The sequence below is a fragment of the Danio rerio genome, chromosome 8 (assembly GCF_052040795.2).
Source record: "Danio rerio strain M-AB ecotype USA chromosome 8, GRCz13ab, whole genome shotgun sequence".
Classification (NCBI taxonomy): Eukaryota; Metazoa; Chordata; class Actinopteri; order Cypriniformes; family Danionidae; genus Danio; species Danio rerio.
Genome location: NC_141028.1, coordinates 15350461 through 15374605, shown reverse-complemented (window position 1 = coordinate 15374605; position 24145 = coordinate 15350461). Strand labels below are relative to the sequence as shown.

Sequence of the window (24145 nt, the reverse complement as noted above, 5' to 3'; positions counted from 1 at the left end):
GAAAAAAAAAGCATGCATCCAAAATCAAAAGAATGCTGAGTTTATACGAAGAACGAAACCGGCAAAAAAAAATAAATAAATAAATGAATAAATACGCAAAAAAAATAAATAAATAAAAATAAAAGACAAAGTAAATAAATACATAAATTCATACATAAATACAAAAATTAATAAATACGCAAATATATAACGAAATTGGAGAATAAATCCATACATTTCTGCAAAAATAAAATAAAATAAAGAATAACAAAATACGCGCATATATACATAAATAAGCATTGAAATCTATAAATCCCTGTATAAATAAAATAATTAATAAATAAATACGCAAATAAATAAATAAGTAAATAAATCCATAAATGCAGGCATAAATATTTTTTTTCATAAATAAATAAATACGACTGATAAATAAACAAATAAATAAATGTCTTCATAAATAAAAATTAATAAAAACGAAAATATATAAATAAATAAGTAAATAAATTCTGCATAAATAAAACAAAGAATAAATAAACAAGAAAATATAAATTACTACATAAATAAAACATTAAATAAATAAAAAAAGCAATTATAAAAATAAATGAGTAAAAATGTTCACAATTTCCTGCATAAATAAAGCAAATAAATATGCAATGTGTTTATTTATTGTTTTATTTATGCAGGAATTTATGAATTTGTTTATTCATTTATTTATTTATTTGTTTACTTATTTATTTATAGTTTTTGAAGGTTTCGTCCTCTATAGGTTTTTTTTCCTAGGGTGCGAATATCCATGTTGCAGATGCGGATAGATAATGATAAATTGATTGATAAATTGTGCAAGGAATAATAACGAAGTAAATAGAAGTGTCTAGCATTTTACAATCCTATATTAAAGAGATTCAGACGTTTTAAATCATTTGGTAAATTTAGGTCCATTCGAATTTTGTTATAAATAAATATATGTAATATAATGTATAACAGTGAAAGTAAAATAGTGAAAAACAAATGTTTTTCAATGAATTTTTATTGTTACAACTGTTTATTTGAATTAATTTCGAGTTTTAGTTTGTTGTAAAACTGACGCAGAATTAATTTCATGAAGGCGTAACGCTGGTCTATGTTTTACAAGTTTAGCCTGTTTACCGGGCAGCCGCTTGCATACAGGCTATGAGTATGTGTGATCAGTTATTGATTGATTATAAGGCATATACTTTATGCAAAAACAATATGGCACTTTCAAATGGCCACAGAAACGCTCCACAGAAACGGCCCAGCCTGCGTCACATTTAGAATTGAATGTGAATGTTCGAAACGGTGACATCATAGCTAAGAGAATGCGAATGCAACTCTGACTTTGGCATTCTGCGGTTAAACTAGTTGAGCGATGGGTCAACGTAATTGTCGTTGCAAAAAGGCGAACAATGATTTTGATAGTGTGCACGTTTACCATCACGATGCACCGCCACAGCTCACCAATTTGGTGGAAGCTCATAAACATCCTGTTGGCGTAGGTGAAGATAGTGCGAGTGAGGGGAAAAATGAAAAGAGAAAGGAGACCAACCGTAAAAAGAAAAGAAGGTTCAAGTTGTGGCGGTGGTTCTCCTGTCTGAGAGCTGCTGAAAAAAATAGTACATTTCAGGTTGATGGAGAGGCTCAGGACACTGGGGCAACTGCAGCACCACCTGAAGTACAACCTTCCTCCTCTTCAGGTGACGGATCTCTACAGCAGGTCATTCATACTGTAGACCTCAATCTTCAGGAACCTTTAGCCAGTGACCCTGAAGTCTATCCAACAGTAAAGAAACATCTTACTGTTCAACCTGATGTCCTCCGTTCTCCAGTTCTGAGCAGCAATACTGCTCAGACTTCATTCGACTGGAACTTTGACATTAGCCAGACTCCATTGCTTAGTCCTGACTATTGTGATGAAGCCGAAAGCTTAGCTCACACCTTATCTGACTGGAGCATTGATTCTGGCCTGGCTCTAGCACGCACCACGTCAAGGTGGAGCAATGATTTCACTAAGACTTCAGCACACACCATGTCAGATTGGAGCATTGATAAGATCAAAACTCCAACACGCACCACATCAGATTGGAGTACTGACGCTACCCGGACTCCGGTACACAAAGTGTCAGTCTGGAGTACTGATGTCACCCAGCCTCCATTACACTCATCCACTTCTGATTGTTTTAACAATGCCACTGAGATTCCAGTCCCCGATGCTTCCGAGGGGAGTGCCAATTTCCCTCAGACTTCACAGCACACAACGTCAGACTGGAGCATCAATGGTGGTCAAACTCCAGTCTGCACACAGGCCTCTGTTTCAAAACAAATAGAGAATAATGGAAAGATGACAAGTCAGGGTAAGTTTACTGTCCCTTAAACACACCACACACACACACACACACACACACACACACACACACACACACACGCACACACACACACACACACACACACACACACACACACACACACACACACTCCTGCAATACTATATCAGGCCATTTTAATGTTTCCATTTGTGACCCTGGACCACAAAACCAGTCTTAAGTTGCACAAGATACATTTTTGGCAATAGGTAAAACTAAAGCTTATTAATTCAACATTCAGACCTCATTTTCAAAAAATGTACACTGATTAAGTAAAACATTTTGTCCTGTTTTACACTGGTTGATATTTCATATTACTTAACCTTGGTTTTGTTTTAATAGTCATCAATTCTTGCCACTATCTGATCGATGACATGCTGGGTGAAGGATCCTTTGGAACTGTGTACAAGGGCCGACGTCTACACGATGACTTAAAGGTGCCTTTCATTTTTCTGGATTGGATAAATAGTAACAAATACAATATGCTAGCTGTACAATCATTCTTACTTACACTTTGCTTATTTTTTGTTTTTTAGGTGGCAGTGAAATTTGTCACAAAGACGGAAGATGTGGAATACATATGTATCGTAAGTGATTTCTCATAAGGCAAGCTACTGTTGTCGAAATTTTGTGAAATTATGATTCAATTCATAATTTATAAAAGATATATCTATCTAAACATCATAAAAATTGTATTTCCTGTAGTCGGGTCATTCAGAGCCCTTTCCTCTTGAAGTTGCACTTCTCATCCTCGCCCATGGAGTATCCAGCGTTCCAGAAATAATCCAGCTTCTGGACTGGCAGGACCAGGAGGACCATTATATAATGGTGTTGGAATACCCTTCACCCTGTGAGGACCTATATGCTTTCACAGAAAGCTATGGAGGATCCATAAGTGAAGGTTTAGCGCGTGTTGTTATGCAGCAGGCAACTCAAGCTGCATACATGTGCTGCCGCAATGGTGTTCTACATCGCGATATCAAACTTGAAAATCTACTAATCAACAAGGAGACTCATAAAGTAAAATTAATAGACTTTGGGTGTGGAGACCTTCTCAAGAAATTACCCTACGATACATTTGCCGGTATTTATTAACCCTTAAGCTGTGAAAAACGATATTCTGAATTTATAGCAACAAATGCTAATTGATGCAAAAATCTTTTACCTTTAGGCACCCTTGAGTACTGCCCCCCAGAGTTTGAGGAAACGGGTGAATACAATGGGAAGCCGGCAACAGTCTGGTCCCTTGGCATCCTCTTGTTCGTATTGGTGTGTGAGGACTTTCCCAACCCTCAAGAACTGCACATGATCAATGAGAACAACTTCTCCAAAGCTGGCTTGTCCGATGGTAAGCTCTTTATTTCAAAGACTCTTACATGCAACATCAAAGGAGGTGTGAAGTTCAAGGTAAACAGATGTTTCAACTGTTTTTCACAGAATGCTGTCAGTTGATTAGTTGCTGTCTCCAGCAAAAGCCAGAGCAGCGGATTCAATTAAAAGAGATTCTTCTCCACGAATGGTTCAAGGTATGAAGCCTAAGCAGAGTATTTTGGGAGGGTTAATTCAAACACAAGACTATGGATGTTAGCTTAGAGAATATTAGATTTGGATTAACTTTTGATAAACTAATTGCTGTTTTTATTTTAGGACACCAACCTGGAGAACTGAAGAACAGCCACCCTACATGTTATTGTCTTGAGAGGAACGTTTCAGGCTGTTTGAGGCAGGAAATCTTGAGCAGGAGGTGGCTCCTCTCAAAACAAACAATAAAACATATGCATTAATTGAACTCTTGTGAAGAGTATTATTTGACAAAAACAATTCTAGGAGAGCACATATTTACATAGTACTGTGAATCTTGTTTCTGTCATAAGTATGCAATGCATTTCTTTTGTCATGCTATTCTTACAGTTAAAAAGATGACTAGAGGCTGCATATTGACACAATAAACGTGTCAAAAAAGTCACCAACACAAAACAGCTGATGATAAACATCATTTTAAGCTGTAAAATGACATCACATTTCCACTCTGAAAATGAATATTTAAAATAACAGACACTTCCCTGCCACATGTATTTGTTCTTCAGACATCTCACCAAGCAATGAGACGTTTAAATGCTGTCTAATAGACTCTAAACGTCTGGCCAAAAGAAGGCTAAATTTGGGTAGGCAGTGCAAATCTATATGGCTACTTGATGACTTGATTTATAGATAATTATTCATTCATTCATTTTCCTTCGGCTTAGTCCCTTTTTTAATCAGGGGTTGCCACAGCGGAAAGATCTGCTAACTTATCCAGTATATGTTTTACACAGCAGATGTACTTCCAGTCACAACCAAGTAAACTCCTATACACTCACATTCACACACATACACTATGGCTAATTTAGACTGTGGCTTCTTCAATTCAGTTTCCCCTACCTGTACTGTGGGGGAAACTGGAGCACCCGGAGGAAACCCACATGAACATAGAGAGAACATGCAAACTCCACAAAGAAACGCCAAGTGACCCAGCTTGGTCCCGCTAGGAAGCCAGCGACCACCTTGCTGTGCAGCAACAGTGCTAACCACTGAGCCTCCATGCCACCTTATAAGCAGTTAGATGTTTTTCAAACACACACAAAAACGTTTGTTTTTTTTCCCTTCGCAAGTTGAATAACTGTGCATAGGTCAATTCAAACATAATACATCTAGATATGTTTATATCATGTTTAGAGTTTTTGGCCATAAATACTTAAACAATGACAATATGTGGGCTTGAAATTGCTAATTTTAAAATTTTGTTTTAAATTTTTTATTTTCTGTGCAAATACAAAAAACATAAATAAATAAAAAAAAAATTGTGAAAATGGCAATGTCATGTGAAAGCAAATCCGAGCAGCAAACCCGGATTTCACAATCTCCAGGGCCCGGTTTTTCAAAAGTAATCCACAAGGATTTTGGATAAGGGATTGGATCAAATCTTGAAAATGGGTTTTTCAAAAGAAAAAATGGATTACATAATCAGATTAGATCACGTAATCTAATCTTGGTTTTGATTTGGATAGTTTGGGTTTTTCAGACCTTTTTTGTAGGATCTGGATCACTTTGATCCAAAAAACCTGGATTAAACTGATCCCATCAGAAGGGTGGATTTAGCGTGGATTTCATGCCCAAAATGTAATTAAAACCTAAAAAAATGTATTAAATAAAACTATATTGGATCATGCAGAATCTTACGAGATATACTATTTATTCATAACGTTTTAATTTTATTTGTTCATCTGTCAGGCTATAGTGATTATAGGCTTTAACGTACACTGTTAACCCTTACTGTAGATTATGCAGTAAATAACTGTAAAATAGCCAGTGTTTTGCTGTAATAAAAGGAAACAGTATTTTACAGTAAAAGGAGCAGGATTTGTATGAAAATTTGTTGTGCAAAGAATAAATTACAGTAATTTATTTTATGTACCCATTACAGATAGTTACTGTGATAATAAATGGTAAATTACTGCTCAACCATTATTACCCCATGTACTCTGATGCTTTATGTTGCTATATATATATATATATATATATATATATATATATATATATATATATATATATATATATATATATATATATATATATATATATATATAGTTCAGTTTTGGTATGTGTATGGTCAGAATTGAGGAGAAAGTGAGGCAATGCATTGATGATAAGATAAATTTCTCTGCAGCCATCTCTGTGTTTTCTTTGGTTCCTTTTATGTTTTTAACATTGAGTATCAGGAGTCAACCAATGTCAATGTCACAGAGCTAATTAAAAGGTAAAGATATCGACCTATATATTACCTATAGTAATATATATTACTATAGGTTTGGAACAACATGAGGATCAGATTATTATTATTATTTTTTTTGTTTGCTTTGGATAAAGTTTTTATATTTTTATTGTTTTATTCAATGATATGTGCATGATTGTGATAAATGTAGGCAATTCCTTTGAAAATATTCTATGTACCAGGGATGTCAAACTCCTGAAAGGCCACAGCCCAGCAGAATTTAGTTCCAGCCCTGCTTCAACACACTACCTTTAGATTTAGTTTGATCAGGTGTGTTTAATTAGTATAACTGCACTGTTACTCTGGCTATTTTACAGTTATTTACTGCACAATCTACAGTGTTTTGCTGTAATAAAAGGAAACATTTATTATTTATTAACACATTATTTTACTGTAAAAGGAGTAGACTTTGTATGAAATTGTGTAGTGCAAAAAATAAATTACAGTAATTTACTTTATGTACTCATTACAGATAGTAACTGACAATAAATAGCAAATTACTGTTCAACCATTACTGTCCCATCTTCTCTGATGGTTTATGTTGCTATTTATAGAGATGTGCATTTTAAAGGCAGAAATTAATGATTTAGGCATCACCACACACTCCCACGGGCTGTCTGTCTTCTTCTAAACACAAAGGTGTTAGAAAGAGTTTTCAGAAAATGCTGGCCCTTTAAGGGAACCAGGTGTTTGATTTGTTTACTGCTGAGTGTGCTCTATTCTCTGTCCATCAATTCAGATGTAGAGTCTGATATGTATTAGGCTTTAAATAAGAATCTACAACGAGTAAATAAAATGTGTTCAAATGTTTTTGAGGGTTTCTATAATAAGGCTGTGTTTTAAGTTATATTGTTGTTATCTTGAACTGTGTACTTGAAAGCTACATTGTTAGCCTCTCCTCATATAACTTCTTGCATTACTTTTGTCTAAGTATATGTATTTATTGGATATTGGATATTGCATTCTGCCATAATGTACAGATGCTAACAGTTGTATGTATCTTTCTGGCAACTGAGCCAAAATTAAATTCCATCATCTCTGTAAGGTAACATGTGCACATCATCACAGGGAATCACAAAAACATGATACACATAGCCATCCACACACAAAAGCTCCACTGTCAGGTCACAGGTTGTGAGTTTGTTGCCAAGTATTTTTCTAGCAGTGTTTCCACCTATGAATTTATATTAGAAACAATAAAAGTTTGTTGTCATGAGATAATTATAACAATAAAAGATTGGATCCTTTGGTTTTTCGATGTTGCCAACTTTATTTTTATTTTTTATAATTATTTTAAACTTTTTATTGAGATTTAACACAGTTTTTAATTACTTAAAACTTTAAAATTTAAAATAATTATGTCGTGTTTTTTGCTGTTCATTTGCTGATCTACCTTCCTGCAGATTCCAGTTGCTATCCATATCAAACACACCTAAACCAATTCATTAGGACCTAAACACCACTTGATAATTACAGGCAGGTGTGTTTGATATGGGTAGCAACTGAAATCTGCAGGAAGGTAGATATCCAGGAACCGGATTGAGCACTCCTGCTATATACCATGGGGGTCAAACTCCAAGTTCCTGGAGAACTGCAGCAGCAGAATTTAGTACCCACCCTGCTTCAACATTACCTGTAGATTTCTAACAAGCCTTCATTAGTTTGATCAGGTGTGTTTAACTAGAGTAACAGCTTAAAGTCCCGGTCACACTGCACTTTTCTCCCTATAGACTTCGATTCATACGCATGTGAGTACTGCAGACCTGGAATAATAGCTCATGCGACAGATTTCATAATTCGGAGCATTGGAAAGTTCAAGCTTGGAGAACGCTGACATGCAAAATCACATCATGTGATTGCTTGATACCAATCAAAGATCAAAACGTGACCTCTCTGGCTTGCTTTTTCAATCTCTAATTATTTTGTTGAATTCCACTACTCGCGTTGTTTAATTCCACTTCGCAGTGCAGTATGACAGAATTTCGCATGCTCAAACGTTAATGTGACCGCAGCCTTACTGTGCAGACCTGTAATCTGCAAGACAATAATTATATCTGCTGATTTCTTAATTTTGTTATACTTTTTCTGTTATTTATTTGTTTGGTGCCAAAACAATGAAATAAATTTGTCTAAAAAATGTTATGCCTTCTATTTTTTTAATAACAGCTAAGAATACTGATTAATTTTAGTAACACTACAATAACTATATATTACTTAATGTGTTTGCAGTATAATGCTGTGATTTGTAACACTACAATACAGTAATTAACTGTACACAGTTTCCAGTTAGTTACCACTGCTGCTCTATTACAGTAATTAACTGCCAACAAAGTTGCCAGCTACTCACTGTATCGGTTCAGTTACAGTAAATAACTGGCAACACTGTTGCCAGCCACTCACATGGTTCAGTTACAGTAATTAACTGGCAACACTGTTGCCAGTTACTTACTGTAACTGAACTTTTACAGTGAGTGGCTGGCAACAGTGTTGCCAGTATTCTACTGTAAAATCAACCCGGTAAGGTCTAACAGTGTATTTAGCCTTTCAGTATAGGCCTACAGCAAAATAGAAAGAGTTTGGCCTCATAAAACAATCCCCCAAACAGCTGTCAAAATTTACCAAAAACGATACATTTTATTCTGTTACTAATTGATATATATATTCATCACAATGGAAAATGTTTTTGTGTTTAGAATATTTATTAGTGATGCATGCAATGATTACAGAATAACAAAAAAAAAATGCAAAGAATGGCAATGGCAATTTGAAACTTATTATAAATATCCTCAATGTACAGTGTTGTAGATCTCAGATGAGCGGACTGCTGGAAGAGGATGGGGTGGGGTTTTTCTTGCTTTTATTATTTATTATTATAATTATTTTATTATTTATAAAATTTTCTTAGTTTTCATTTCAAATAAAAATAAATTTATATTTACCCCACACTGGCTATTCTACTTGTTGCTCTTTACATAGGCCTATCTATCCATCTACATTGTGATTGAACACTGGTAATCCAGATTTAGTGATCCTAAAAAGTTCCTATCCGGATCAGAATGATCCAATCCAATGTTGCTTTGAAAAACTGGCTCAAAAAGTAAGCTGGATTACGTGATCACGGATTGCAAAAACAGGATTACTAAATCCGGATCAATTTTATCCAGATTAAACCTTTTGAAAAACCGGGCCCAGATGCAAAAAGCTCTTGAGTAAACAATTTTCAGAGCAAACGTATTTCTGCCACGTGTCGCGTGCACTGATCCACACGTGAGTCCAATTGCGCTCCTACAGCTGGAAAATTAAAACAAAACCTTTGTTGCAGCACATTATAAAATCACGACCCGTATCTCCAAAACAAATCTTATTCTTTTGCCACTTCTTTTGGCAACCCAACATGGCGTCTATCTGCCGTCTGAACACTGTTTCAGGTACAAACAGTCTTGTAAGCTAGCTTTCATATTAATGAAGTTGCACGGCATACACAATAGAGCGCGCTGATTGGTTTGAACCAAGTCTCTCATGAATGAATGCAGCACACTCAGAGACGTCACAAGGTACTCCCAGGTACAGACATAAAGTCTACACACTAGATTACACGCTAAGATCTCATGACTGTGACGCAACTTCAAAAATTTGTTTCTAACTGGAAGTATAAATTTGCTCGAAATTAGGCGAAAACAAACAATTTTCAATTTTAGTGAAATATTTGTGTCCTAATAGTGTTTTTAGCAGTGTGGGACACATATACGACCGTCAACAGCTCAAAAAAAGGTGTTTTACTGTTTTGTGAGCCTGTAAGTGCAAGTACTTAAATAATGTTATATTTAGTTCATTACTATAACCTTTTAAGCGAATTCTACTTTTTTGTAGACAAAGTTTATTGGATGAATAACTTTAAGTACAATAGAGTTTTTGACTGATCCTGCACCTGCTCCCAACCTGACTTACTGTTCAGGCTATGGCATTTTCTCGTGGCTGCAGTTGCAGGACACTTGTGATGAGTATACTGTAAACATTTCACCCAGTTTTTATTTTCGGCTGTTTGTGAATACAGGAAAACACTGTTTTAAGTATGTTTCGCTTAAAATGTATACTAAATAGTTTATGGGAGCTGTTAATGTAGACAAATGAGACATGTGATTATATTTAGAAAGACCAACTGAATTATTCTTTTTCTTTTTTCTCCACACAGATATTGTGAGGTGTTATTTGTTAGCTTGTTAAAGCTACTTGTAGTGTAAGTAAATAGTATGTTTAAATTTTGTTCTAAACTTTATTTTATATCATTGAATACCAGGGGACTTAAAGACAGTATTAAGAGAAAAGCAATATTCTTATTTTGCAAAAGTCAACAGGCACAATGTATATTTTTACAAGAGACACATTCCAGCGCAGAGGACTCAACCTTCTGGAGAAACCAATGGGGTGATACTATACTGTTTAGTCATGGAACTATAGATCTGCTGGCGTAGTCATATGCTTGATTAACTGTCCTGGTAAAGTAGTTAAAGTGAAAGAAGATAAGGATGGACACTGGATTGCTGCAGTTTTGATGATTGAAGGTACTCCACTGATTCTTCTAAATGTTTACGGATATAATGGTCAATATAAAAATAGAATTTTGCTGAATGCATTTCAGAAACTATTAGAGAGTTGAAAACATTTTTCCCAACTGAAAATATGTTGGTGACTTTAATTGTGTCCCTGATGAATGGATGGATAGATTTCCAACAAAATATGGTTATTATGAAATGAATGTATTACAAATGTTTGTATTAATACTTCCCTAATAGACGTTTGGAATCATGTTAACCCTGAAGTAAGGCAATATTCATGGATTAGATCCAATGGAAATTGTAAATCAAGAATAGATTTTTGGTTGGTAACCCAAGAAATTTTTAAATATGCTTTGCAAGCTAAAATCTCTGCAGCTCCTACAACTGATCATTGTGTAATTACTGTCACACTGATCCCAGGCTCTGAAAGAACATGTAGGCAAAAATATTGGAACTTTAATGCAAACTTGTTAAAAGAAGAATATTGTTGTGACATGGTTAAAAAAATCTTATATTCAATTATGACAAATGATGAGATAAAGTGAGAATGTACTCAATTAATTATGGTAAAATATTGTGTAATAAGCAAAAAGAATTAGAAAAACAGCCGATAAAAGACATTAATGATTGTTGTAAAAAGGATTTATCATTAGAACCTAATAAAGAGGAAATGATTAGATTACAAACTAAATTAGACGATTTCTACTTAAATAGGGCACAAGGGGCATATATACGATCTAGAGCAAAATGGATGGAAGCTGGTGTAAAAAACAGCTCTTATTTTAGTAGATTAGAAAAAAGTAGACAGAAATGCAATTATCACCTTAAATCTAAATAATAAAATTGTAACTGATCCAAAAGAAATAAGTAATCAGATTTTTAAATTGTATCAAAGCCTATATTCATCATCATTTTTCATGAAATTTTTTGAGAATTTCTTCAAAAATTCTATCATTTTATTCCTAAAATTGATGAAGATTTTAAAATGATATGTGACTCTGATTTAAAAATTGAAGAACTTGATGCTGCTATTAAAAAAAATGGCTTTAGGTAAATCACCGGGTCAAGATGGACTTGCAACTAACTTTTATCTTTTTTTCTGGAATGATATGAGAGAAATGCTCTTTAAAGCACTAAAAGAATGTTTAGAAAGTAATACACCACTAACTACAATGAAACAGGCTATAATTATTTTCATACCTAAACCAAAAAAGACAACACTCTTATTGATAATTTAAGACCAATTACTTTACTTAACATTGATTACAAAATATTCACTCATGCATTAGCTAGTAGACTTAAAGGTGGTATAGGTAAAATTATTAGTGATACACAATCTGGGTTTCTTCCAAATCGACTAATACATAATAACATTCGCATGGTGTTAGATTTATTAGACTATTCACATTTGATAGAGGATGATGGTATAATACTATTTCTGGATTTTCTAAAAGCTTTTGATAAACTTGAACACCCTTTTGTTTTTCAGTCTCTACAATATTTTGGGTTTGGGACAAAATTTATTAATATTCTTTCAATGTTGACAATATAACAAATAACAAGTGCTGTTTTACTTCAATCGGGTACTACAAAGAGATTTGATATCAGAAGGGGAACACGACAGGCAGATCCAGTCAGCCCCCTTCTTTCTTACTTGCTGCCGAATTATTAGCACTGTATATTAAAAATATTAAGCCATTAAAAGTAGATCCTTGGTAATTACACAACTAGCTGATGATACAACTTGATTTCTGAAGGACTCTAATCAAATACCGATTGCCTTAAAGTCTATATCATTGTTTTCTAATGCTTCAGGGTTACATTTAAATTTGAAAAAATGTGAGATTCTAACTCTTCACAATAATACATAAAACTCATTGTATAATATCCCAATTAAAAGCTAAATAACATACTTGGAAATAACTATTACAAAAAAATTTAGGGACAGGGAAAATAATAATATTCATACTGTTGTACAGAAAAATAAAAAAACATTAAGTAGCTGGTTACAAAGAAATATTTCAATTTTGGGGAGAATATTATTAACAAAAATGGAAGCAATATCAAGATTAATCTATCCAGCATATTGCTATAGGTGTAACAGAAAGATGTATTAAACAAATTAACAGAGTTCATTATGAGTTTATTTGGAACAATAAGCAACATTTAATTTGAAAAAATGATTTGGTAAAGTTATCAGAGGAAGGGGGGTTGAATGTTATTGATTTTGGCGTTATAAATGGAGTAATGAAGTTAAAATGGTTACAAAGCTTTGTTAAAGATGAACCGTCTTTATGGTTTAGCATCCCTTTTCATATTTTTCAAAGGATGGGAGGAATTTCTTTTTTTCTAAAATGTGATTTTGACTTACTAAAATTGCCATTTAAATTGTCTGGTTTTCATGCGCAAGTGTTACTATATTGGAAAATGTTGTACAAGCACAATTTTACTCCACATAATGTTATCATTTGGAATAACAGGTGTATTTTTCTACATGACAGGAAATCTTTATTTTTTAAAGACTGGTTTGACAAAGGAATTTGGAATGTAATTCATTTAATGGATGATGATGGTAATATGTTGAGCTATGATCATTTTAAGTTAAAATTCAATTGTAATTGTGCACATAGAGAATTTTCTTTGGTTGTCAAAGCTATTCCTGTAGCTTTGAGAAATTTAGTTAAAGGTATAGTGCAATACTCCTCTGTAATACCTACACTAGTTGATTTGTTTATAAATAATTATTCATTTTGGGATATTAAATGTAACAACAAGGTCTTGAGATCACTACTGACAAAAGAATATTTTCCTCTTCCTGTTAAAAGAAAAGTTTTATCTGAGAGATTTTCTAAAGCGGACACTATTGAAATTAGAAAAAGATACCTGTCATTTCCCTTGTTACCTAAAATGAAAGAAGTACATTTCAAAACAATTAATGACATCTATCCATGTAACGAATTTCTTAGAATAAGATTTCATTTAGACAGTAATGCTTGTATTTTTTGCTTGAAAGATATAGAATCCCATGAACATCTTTTTTTATAGTTGTTCCAGTGTCAAATCCTTTTGGGACAGATTGTATTAGTGGTTGATAACTAAAAATGTAACACCTGCGTTTGACTATCACATTGTGAAATTTGGCATTTTTATGAAAAACAAGGAAGTTGAATTTCTATGTAATAATATGTCGATTGTAGCAAAATTTTATGTACACAAATGTAGATTTGTTAACGTTTCTTCTTGTTTCAAAGCATTTAAAAATGATTTCAATATGTCATATAAATCTATAAAACAAGTAAAAACAAAAGGTGCCTTAAAGCTCTCTAAGCTTTTGTCAACATATATGGACTGACCCCTCTGAATGTAATGTATTTTCTTTTGTATTATTTAAGGTTTATTTTTATGTTATTATTAATTTGTACTGTTTTGTGTATTATATGCTGCTTGGTTATAATGTTATATATGTTTAACAATGGAAGTTGAAAATGCCTGTTTGTTATTTGAAGTTTAAATAAAAAAATAAATTAAAAAAAAAGTTTGTCTAGACAATAGTAAAATACGAGATTGCTAGAATATAAATGTGTCAATGTGGGGATGGATATAAACAATTTAGCAATATATATAAACATGTAGCCTATCAAAAAATAGAAGTGAAAGTCACTGATGATATTTTAAGCATGAGGATTAAAATATCAGCCATACTTATTAGGGTCGAGTCAAACCATTCATTTATACATTCATTAAAGAATTTACCCATACAAAATGTCAACCTCAACACTACCAGTGAGTCACTGGCAGTGACACATATACAAACGCACGCAGTACAATAAAGAATGAATGAATAAAAAGGGAGCAACATTATTATGTCAATAGAAAAAAAAGCATGCATCCAAAATCAAAAGAATGCTGAGTTTATACGAAGGACGAAACCGGCAAAAATAAATAAATAAATGAATAAATGCGCAAATAAATAAAGAAATTGGAGAATACATTTACATTTCTGCAAAAATAAAACAAAATAAAAAAAGAATAACTAAATACGCGCATATATACATAAATAAGCATTGAAATCTATAAATTCCTGTATAAATAAAATAATTAATAAATAAATACGCAAATAAATAAATGAGTAAATAAATCCATAAATGCAGGCATAAAATAAATAAATACGCAAATAAACAAATAAATAAATAAATGTCTGCATAAATAAAAATGGATAAAAACGAAAATATATAAATAAATAAGTAAATAATTTCTGCATAAATAAAACAAAGCATAAATAAATAGGAAAATATATGCATAAAGAAAACTATAAATAATTAAATAAAATAAATACATAAATAAATAAAAAATAAATAAATAAAAAAGCTAATATAACAATAAATGAGAAAATAAATCCACAAATTCCTGCATAAATAAAGCAAATAAATATGCAGGAATTTACGAATTTATTTATAAACTTATTTATTTATTTGTTTTTACCTATTTTTGTATAGTTTTTGAAGGTTTCGTCTTCTATAGGTTTTTAGTAAAATAGTAAAAAAGTAAAATAGTGAAAAACAATTGTTTTTCAATGATTTTTATTGTTACAACTGTTTATTTTAATTAATTTCGAGTTTTAGTTCGTTGTAAAACTGACGCAGAATTCATTTCATTAAGGCGTAACGCTGGTGTTTTACAAGTTTAGCCTGTTTACCGCGCAGCCGCTTGCATACAGGCTATGAGTATGTGTGATCAGTTATTGATTGATTATAAGGCATATACTTTATGCAAAAACAATATGGCACTTTCAAATGGCCACAGAAACGGCCCATCATGCGTCACATTTAGAATTGAATGTGAATGTTCGAAAGGTGACATCATAGCTAAGAGAATGCGAATGCAACTCTGACTTTGGCATTCTGCGGTTAAACTAGTTGAGCGATGGGTCAACGTAATTGTCGTTGCAAAAAGGCGAACAATGATTTTGAGCGTGTGCACGTTTACCATCACGATGCACCGCCACAGCTCACCAATTTGGTGGAAGCTCATAAACATCCTGTTGGCGTAGGTGAAGATAGTGCGAGTGAGGGGAAAAATAAAAAGAGAAAGGAGGCCAACCGTAAAAAGAAAAGAAGGTTCAAGTTGTGGCGGTGGTTCTCCTGTCTGAGAGCTGCTGACAAAAATAGTACATTTCAGGTTGATGGAGAGGCTCAGGACACTGGGGCAACTGCAGCACCACCTGAAGTACAACCTTCCTCCTCTTCAGGTCAGGGATCTCTACAGCAGGTCATTCATACTGTCGACCTCAATCTTCAGGAACCTTCAGCCAGTGACCCTGAAGTCTATCCAACAGTAAAGAAACATCTTACTGTTCAACCTGATGTCCTCCGTTCTCCAGTTCTGAGCAGCAATACTGCTCAGACTTCATTCGACTGGAACTTTGACATCAGCCAGACTCCATTGCTTAGTCCTGACTATTGTGATGGCCTGGCTCTAGCACGCACCACATCAAGGTGGAGCAATGATTTCACTAAGACTCCAACACGCACCACATCAGATTGGAGTACTGACGCTACCCGGACTCCGGTACACAAAGTGTCAGTCTGGAGTACTGATGTCACCCAGCCTCCATTTCACTCATCCACTTCTGATTGTTGTAACAATGCCACTGAGATTCCAGTGCCCGATGCTTCCGAGGGGAGTGCCAATTTCCCTCAGATTTCACAGCACACAACGTCAGACTGGAGCATCAATGGTGGTCAAGCTCCAGTCTGCACACAGGCCTCTGTTTCAAAACAAATAGAGAATAATGGAAAGATGACAAGTCAGGGTAAGTTGACTGTCCCTTAAACACACCACACACACACACACACACACACACACACACACACACACACACACACACACACACACACACACCTGCAATACTATATCAGGCCATTTTAATGTTTCCATTTGTGACCCTGGACCACAAAACTAGTCTTAAGTTGCACAAGATACATTTTTGGCAATAGGTAAAACTAAAGCTTATTTATTCAACATTCAGACCTCATTTTCAAAAAATGTACACTGATTAAGTAAAACATTTTGTCCTGTTTTACACTGGTTGATATTTCATATTACTTAACCTTGGTTTTGTTTTAATAGTCATCAATTCTTGCCACTATCTGATCGATGACATGCTGGGTGAAGGATCCTTTGGAACTGTGTACAAGGGGCGACGTCTACACGATGACTTAAAGGTGCCTTTCATTTTTCTGGATTGGATAAATAGTAACAAATACAATATGTTAGCTGTACAATCATTCTTACTTACACTTTGCTTATTTCTTGTTTATTAGGTGGCAGTGAAATTTGTCACAAAGACGGAAGATGTGGAATACATATGTATCGTAAGTGATTTCTCATAAGACAAGCTACTGTTGTCGAAATTTTGTGAAATTATGATTCAATTCATAATTTATAAAAGATATATCTATCTAAACATCATAAAAAATGTATTTCCTGTAGTCGGGTCATTCAGAGCCCTTTCCTCTTGAAGTTGCACTTCTCATCCTCGCCCATGGAGTATCCAGCGTTCCAGAAATAATCCAGCTTCTGGACTGGCAGGACCAGGAGGACCACTATATAATGGTGTTGGAATACCCTTCACCCTGTGAGGACCTATATGCTTTCACAGAAAGCTATGGAGGATCCATAAGTGAAGGTTTAGCGCGTGTTGTTATGCAGCAGGCAACTCAAGCTGCATACATGTGCTGCCGCAATGGTGTTCTACATCGCGATATCAAACTTGAAAACCTATTGATCAACAAGGAGACTCATAAAGTCAAATTAATAGACTTTGGGTGTGGAGACCTTCTCAAGAAATTACCCTACGATACATTTGCCGGTATGTATTAACCCTTAAGCTGTGAAAAACAATATTCTGAATTTATAGCAACAAATGCTAATTGATGCAAAAATCTTTTACCTTTAGGCACCCTTGAGTACTGCCCCCCAGAGTTTGAGGAAACGGGTGAATACAATGGGAAGCCGGCAACAGTCTGGTCCCTTGGCATCCTCTTGTTCGTATTGGTGTGTGAGGACTTTCCCAACCCTCAAGAACTGCACATGATCAATGAGAACAACTTCTCCAAAGCTGGCTTGTCCGATGGTAAGCTCTTTATTTCAAAGACTCTTACATGCAACATCAAAGGAGGTGTGAAGTTCAAGGTAAACAGATGTTTCAACTGTTTTTCACAGAATGCTGTCAGTTGATTAGTTGCTGTCTCCAGCAAAAGCCAGAGCAGCGGATTCAATTAAAAGAGATTCTTCTCCACGAATGGTTCAAGGTATGAAGCCTAAGCAGAGTATTTTGGGATGGTTAATTCAAACACAAGACTATGGATGTTAGCTTAGAGAATATTAGATTTGGATTGACTTTTGATAAACTAATTGCTGTTTTTATTTTAGGACACCAACCTGGAGAACTGAAGAACAGCCACCCTACATGTTATTGTCTTGAGAGGAACGTTTCAGGCTGTTTGAGGCAGGAAATCTTGAGCAGGAGGTGGCTCCTCTCAAAACAAACAATAAAACATATGCATTAATTGAACTCTTGTAAAGAGTATTATTTGATAAAAACAATTCTAGGAGAGCACATATTTACATAGTACTGTGAATCTTGTTTCTGTCATGTATGATAAGTATGCAATGCATTTCTTGTGTCATGCTATTCTTACAGTTAAAAAGATGACTAGAGGCTGCATATTGACACAATAAACGTGTCAAAAAAAGTCACCAACACAAAACAGCTGATGATAAACATCATTTTAAGCTGTAAAATGACATCACATTTCCACTCTGAAAATGAATATTTAAAATAACAGACACTTCCCTGCCACATGTATTTGTTCTTCAGACATCTCACCAAGCAATGAGACGTTTAAATGCTGTCTAATAGACTCTAAACGTCTGGCCAAAAGAAGGCTAAATTTGGGTAGGCAGTGCAAATCTATATGGCTACTTGATGACTTGATTTATAGATAATTATTCATTCATTCATTTTCCTTCGGCTTAGTCCCTTTATTAATCAGGGGTTACCACAGCGGAAAGATCTGCTAACTTATCCAGTATATGTTTTACACAGCTGATGTACTTCCAGTCACAACCAAGTAAACTCCTATACACTCACATTCACACACATACACTATGGCTAATTTAGACTGTGGCTTCTTCAATTCAGTTTCCCCTACCTGTACTGTGGGGGAAACTGGAGCACCCGGAGGAAACCCACATGAACATAGAGAGAACATGCAAACTCCACAAAGAAACGCCAAGTGACCCAGCTGGGTCCCGCTAGGAAGCCAGCGACCACCTTGCTGTGCAGCAACAGTGCTAACCACTGAGCCTCCATGCCACCTTATAAGCAGTTAGATGTTTTTCAAACACACACAAAAACGTGTTTTTTTTCCCTTCGCAAGTTGAATAACTGTGCATAGGTCAATTCAAACATAATACATCTAGATATGTTTATATCATGTTTAGAGTCTTTGGCCATAAATACTTAAACAGTGACAATATGTGGGCTTGAAATTGCCAATTTTAAAATTTTGTTTTAAATTTTTTATTTTCTGTGCAAATACAAAAAAAAAAAAAAATTGTGAAAATGGCAATGCCATGTGAAAGCAGATTTGAGCAGCAAATCTGGATTTCTCAATCTCCTGGGCCCGGTTTTTCAAAAGGTTTAATCCGGATAAAATTGATCCGGATTTAGTAATCCTGTTTTTGCGATCCGTGATTACGTAATCCAGCTTACTTTTTGAGCCAGTTTTTCAAAGCAACATCGGATTGGATCAATCTGATCCGGATAGGAACTTTTCAGGATCACTAAATCTGGATAACCAGTGCTTAAACAGCATAGGACATGACAACGTAGAACTATAGATATGTAAAGAGCGACAAGTAGAATAGCCAGCGTGGGGCCAATATAACTTTATTTTTATTTGAAATGAAAACTAAGAAAATTTAATAATTATTAAAATAATAATAATAATAAATAATAAAAACAAGAAAAACCCCACCCCATCCTCTTCCAGCATTCGGCTCATGAGACCTATAACACTGTACATTGAGGATATTTATAATAAGTTTCAAATATAGATGTAAATAAAAAAAAGGACAATGTCAAAAAGTCCACAATAATTTCAGACTTCCTCATCTGATGGGGAGAGAGCAGCTTGTCTGAGCGTAGCCTTTGGGAGGCGAATCTCAAGTCATTGGCCTTGGTTTGCTGCAGTTTGGTCAGAGTCAGTTGTTTCTCTGCCAGACGAAGCTGTGCTTCTGCCCTTTCAGTTTCTTTTTGCAATTGTTGATAGTGATATCAAAAATCAGCGATTGCCATTCTTTGCAATTTTTTTTTGGTTATTCTGTAATCATTGCATGCATCACTAATAAATATTCTAAAAACAAAAATATTTTCCATTGTGATGAATATATATATATCAATTATTGACAGAATAAAATGTATTGTTTTTGGTCAATTTTGACAACTGTTTGGGGGATTATTTTATGAGGTCAAGCTATTTCTACTTTGCTGTATGCATACTGAAAGGCTGAATACATTAAAGCCTATACTCACTATAGCCTGACAGATGAACAAATAAAATTAAAACCTTATAATTAAATAGTATATCTCGTAAGATACTGCATGATCCAAAAATAGTATTATTTTATACATTTTTTAAGTTTTCATTACATTTTGCGCATGAAATCCACACTAAATCCACCCTTCTGATGGGATAAGTTTAATCCAGGTTTTTTGGATCAAAGTGATCCAGATCCTACAAAAAAGGTCTGAAAAACCCAAAGTAAAGGTTTGATCCGGATCAAAACCAAGATTGGATTACGTGATCTAATCCGATTAGGTAATCTGTTTTTTCTTTTGAAAAACCCATTTTCAAGATTTGATCCAATCCCTTATCCAAAATCCTAGTGGATTACTTTTGAAAAACACATAAAAACCCCACCCCATCATCTTCCAGCAGTCCGCTCATCTGAGACCTACAACACAAACACTGTACATTGAGGTATTTATAATAAGTTTCAAATATAGATATAAATAAAAAAAGACTTAATTTCAAAAACTCCACAATAATTTCAGACTTCCTCATCTGATGTGGAGAAACCAGCTTGTCTGAGTGTACCCTTTAGAAGGCAAATCTCAAGTCTGGCCTTGGTTTGCTGCATTTTGTTCAGAGTCAGTTGTTCCTCTGCCAGATGAAGCTGTGCTTCTGCCCAGTCTCTTTTTGCAATTGTTGAAGGTGATTTAAAAAATCAGTGATTGCCATTCTTTGCATTTTTAAATTTTTTTTGGTTATTCTGTAATCATTGCATACATTACTAATAAATATTCTAAAAACAAAAATATGTTCCATTGTGGTGAATATATATATATATATATATATATATATATATATATATATATATATTCACCACAATGGAAAATATTTTTGTATACATATATACATATATCAATTATTGACAGAATAAAATGTATTGTTTTTGGAATTTTGACAGCTGTTTGGGGGATTATTTTATGAGGCCAAGCTATTTCTGCTGTAGGCCTATACTGAAAGGCTAAATACATTAAAGCCAATAATCACTATAGCCTGACAGATGTACAAATAAAATTGAAACCTTATGAATAAATAGTAAATCTCGTACTACATGATCCAAAAATAGTATTATTTAATACATTTTTTAAGTTTTCATTACATTTTGGGCATGAAATCCACACTAAGTCCATCCTTCTGATGGGATCAGTTTAATCCAGGTTTTTTGGATCAAAGTGATCCAGATCCTACAAAAAAGGTCTGAAAAACCCAAAGTAAAGGTTTGATCCGGATCAAAACCAAGATTGGATTACGTGACCTAATCCGATTATGTAATCCGTTTTTTCTTTTGAAAAACCCATTTTCAAGATTTGATCCAATCCCTTATCCAAAATCCTAGTGGATTAATTTTGAAAAACCGGGCCCAGGTTTTTCAAAAGTACATTTTGGACATGTACTAAATGTATTAAACAATACTATTTTTGGATCATGCAGTATCTTACGAGATATACTATTTATTCATAAGGTTTTAATTTTATTTGTTCATCTGTCAGGCTATAGTGAGTATAGGCTTTAACGTATTCAGCCTTTCAGTATAGGCCTACAGCAAAGTAGAAAGAGTTTGGCCTCATAAAATAATCCCCCAAACAGCTGTAAAAAACTGACCAAAAACAATCAATTTTATTCTGTCACTAATTGATATATATATATATATATATATATATATATATATATATATATATATATATATATATATTCATCACAATGGAAAATATTTTTCTTTTTAGAATATTTATTAGTGATGCATGCAATGATTTAAGAATAACAAAAAAAAAATTGCAAAGAATGGCAATCGCTGATTTTTTAAATCACTTTCAACAATTGCAAAAAGAGACTGAAAGGGCAGAAGCACAGCTTCGTCTGGCAGAGAAACAACTGACTTTAACCAAACTGCAGCAAACCAAGGCCAATGACTTGAGATTCGCCTCCTAAAGGCTACGCTCTGACAAGCTGGTCTCTCCACATCAGATGAGTAAGTCTAAAATTATTGTGGAGTTTTTGACATTAAGTCTTTTTTTTGATTTACATCGATATTTGAAACTTATTATAAATATCCTCAATGTACAGTGTTGTAGGTCTCAGATGAGTGGACTGCTGAAAGAGGATGGGGTGGGGTTTTTCTTGTTTTTATTATTTATTATTATTATTTTAATAATTATAAAAAATTTTTTAGCTTTCTTTTTAAATAAAAATAAAGTTATATTGGCCCCACGCTGGCTATACTACTTGTCGCTCTTTACATATCTATAGTTCTACATTGTGATGTCCTATGCTGTTTGAGCACTGGTTATCCAGATTTAGTGATCCTGAAAAGTTCCTATCCAGATCAGATTGATCCAATCCGATGTTGCTTTGAAAAACTGGCTCAAAAAGTAAGCTGGATTACGTGATCACGGATCGCAAAAACAGGATTACTAAATCTGGATAAATTTTATCCGGATTAAACCTTTTGAAAAACCGGGCCCAGGGCCCGGTTTTTCAAAAGTAATCCACTAGGATTTTGGATAAGGGATTGGATCAAATCTTGAAAATCGTTTTTTCAAAATAAAAAACTTATTACATAATCGGATTAGATCACGTAATCCAATCTTGGTTTTGATCCAGATCAAATCTTTACTTTGGGTTTTTCAGACCTTTTTTGTAGGATTTGGATCTCTTTGATCCAAAAAACCTGGATTAAACTGATCTCATCAGAAGGGTGGATTTAGTGTGGATTTCATGCCCAAAATTTAATGAAAACTTAAAAAATGTATTAAATAAAACTATATTTGGATCATGCAGTATCTTACGAGATATACTATTTATTCTAAAGGTTTTAATTTTATTTGTTCATCTGTCAGGCTATGATTATAGCCTTTAATGCATTTAGCCTTAAAAGATTAAACTGATCTCATCAGAAGGGCGGATTTAATGCCCAAAATTTAATGAAAACTTAAATGTATTAAATAATTTTATTTTTGGATCTTACGCGATATCATTTTCTCATAATTTTTTTAATTTTATTTGTTCATCTGTCAGGCTATAGTGATTGGCTTAAACGTATTCAGCCTTTCAGTATAGGCTTACAGCAAAGTAGAAATAGCTTGGCCTCAAAACAATCCCCCAAACAGCTGTCAAAATTGACCAAAAATACATTTTATCTGGTCTGTAACGAGGAGACTGACACGGAGGGATCCATTATGCAGTATTTATTAAATCACACTCTTACTCAAACACTCAATATGCACAAAGGTGCAAACACACATCAACAGTAGTCGTAATGGTTTCAAGGCTGGCAGCAGACAGACACAGTGTGATTTACCAGGCATGGGTCAAAGGCAGGCGGCGTGATTCAGAGTCCGTGTATCAGGCTTGGGTTGAGGGCAGGCAGCGAGTATCAGAGTCCATGTATCAGGCTTGGGTCGTGGACAGGCAGAAGGCAAAGCAGAGTCAGAAACGGGCTGGAGTAATACAAAGGAGATCAGGCAGGATCTAACACTCAGTAATGCTGGCCAGGGCTGAACAAGACTTCGCACTGACTGAGTGTTTGAATGCGGCTTATAAAGGGTACGTGGGTCGTTAACTGGGATGTGATTCAGGTGTGCACGATCAGTGTAAGTGGATGATGTAATGCTAGAAGTCCGGAGATGGCGGCCTCTGCTGGCCAGCGAGGGGAATGACTGGGACCGAGTCGGTGACACTGTCCCTAATTGATATATATATTCATCACAATGGAAACTATTTTTGTTTTTAAAATATTTATTAGTGATGCATGCAATGATTACAGAATAACCAAAAAAAAAAAAA

The 24145-nt window shown here is 34.3% G+C and overlaps 2 protein-coding genes and 1 long non-coding RNA gene across 3 annotated transcripts; all 3 read left to right on the top strand.

Moving 5' to 3' along the window:
- The first annotated feature begins 580 nt into the window (after nt 1-580).
- LOC137496311 (uncharacterized) lies at nt 581-4146 on the top strand. Its single transcript, XM_087264370.1, has 7 exons — nt 581-2348; nt 2700-2794; nt 2894-2944; nt 3063-3441; nt 3529-3705; nt 3795-3883; nt 4005-4146. Exons 1-7 carry the CDS (start codon nt 1367-1369, stop codon nt 4023-4025), a joined length of 1794 nt encoding a protein of 597 aa, XP_087120496.1. The 5' UTR covers nt 581-1366; the 3' UTR covers nt 4026-4146.
- Nucleotides 4147-10852: 6706 nt separating this feature from the next.
- On the top strand, nt 10853-13837 carry LOC147842597 (uncharacterized). Its single transcript, XR_015497735.1, has 2 exons — nt 10853-13324; nt 13390-13837. It is a non-coding gene; the product is annotated as an uncharacterized LOC147842597 (long non-coding RNA).
- A 1714-nt stretch (nt 13838-15551) lies between these two features.
- pimr105 (Pim proto-oncogene, serine/threonine kinase, related 105) lies at nt 15552-18300 on the top strand. Its single transcript, XM_087264373.1, has 7 exons — nt 15552-16536; nt 16854-16948; nt 17048-17098; nt 17217-17595; nt 17683-17859; nt 17949-18037; nt 18159-18300. The coding sequence occupies exons 1-7, from the start codon at nt 15648-15650 to the stop codon at nt 18177-18179; spliced, it is 1701 nt and encodes a 566-aa protein (XP_087120499.1). The 5' UTR covers nt 15552-15647; the 3' UTR covers nt 18180-18300.
- Nucleotides 18301-24145: the final 5845 nt, after the last annotated feature.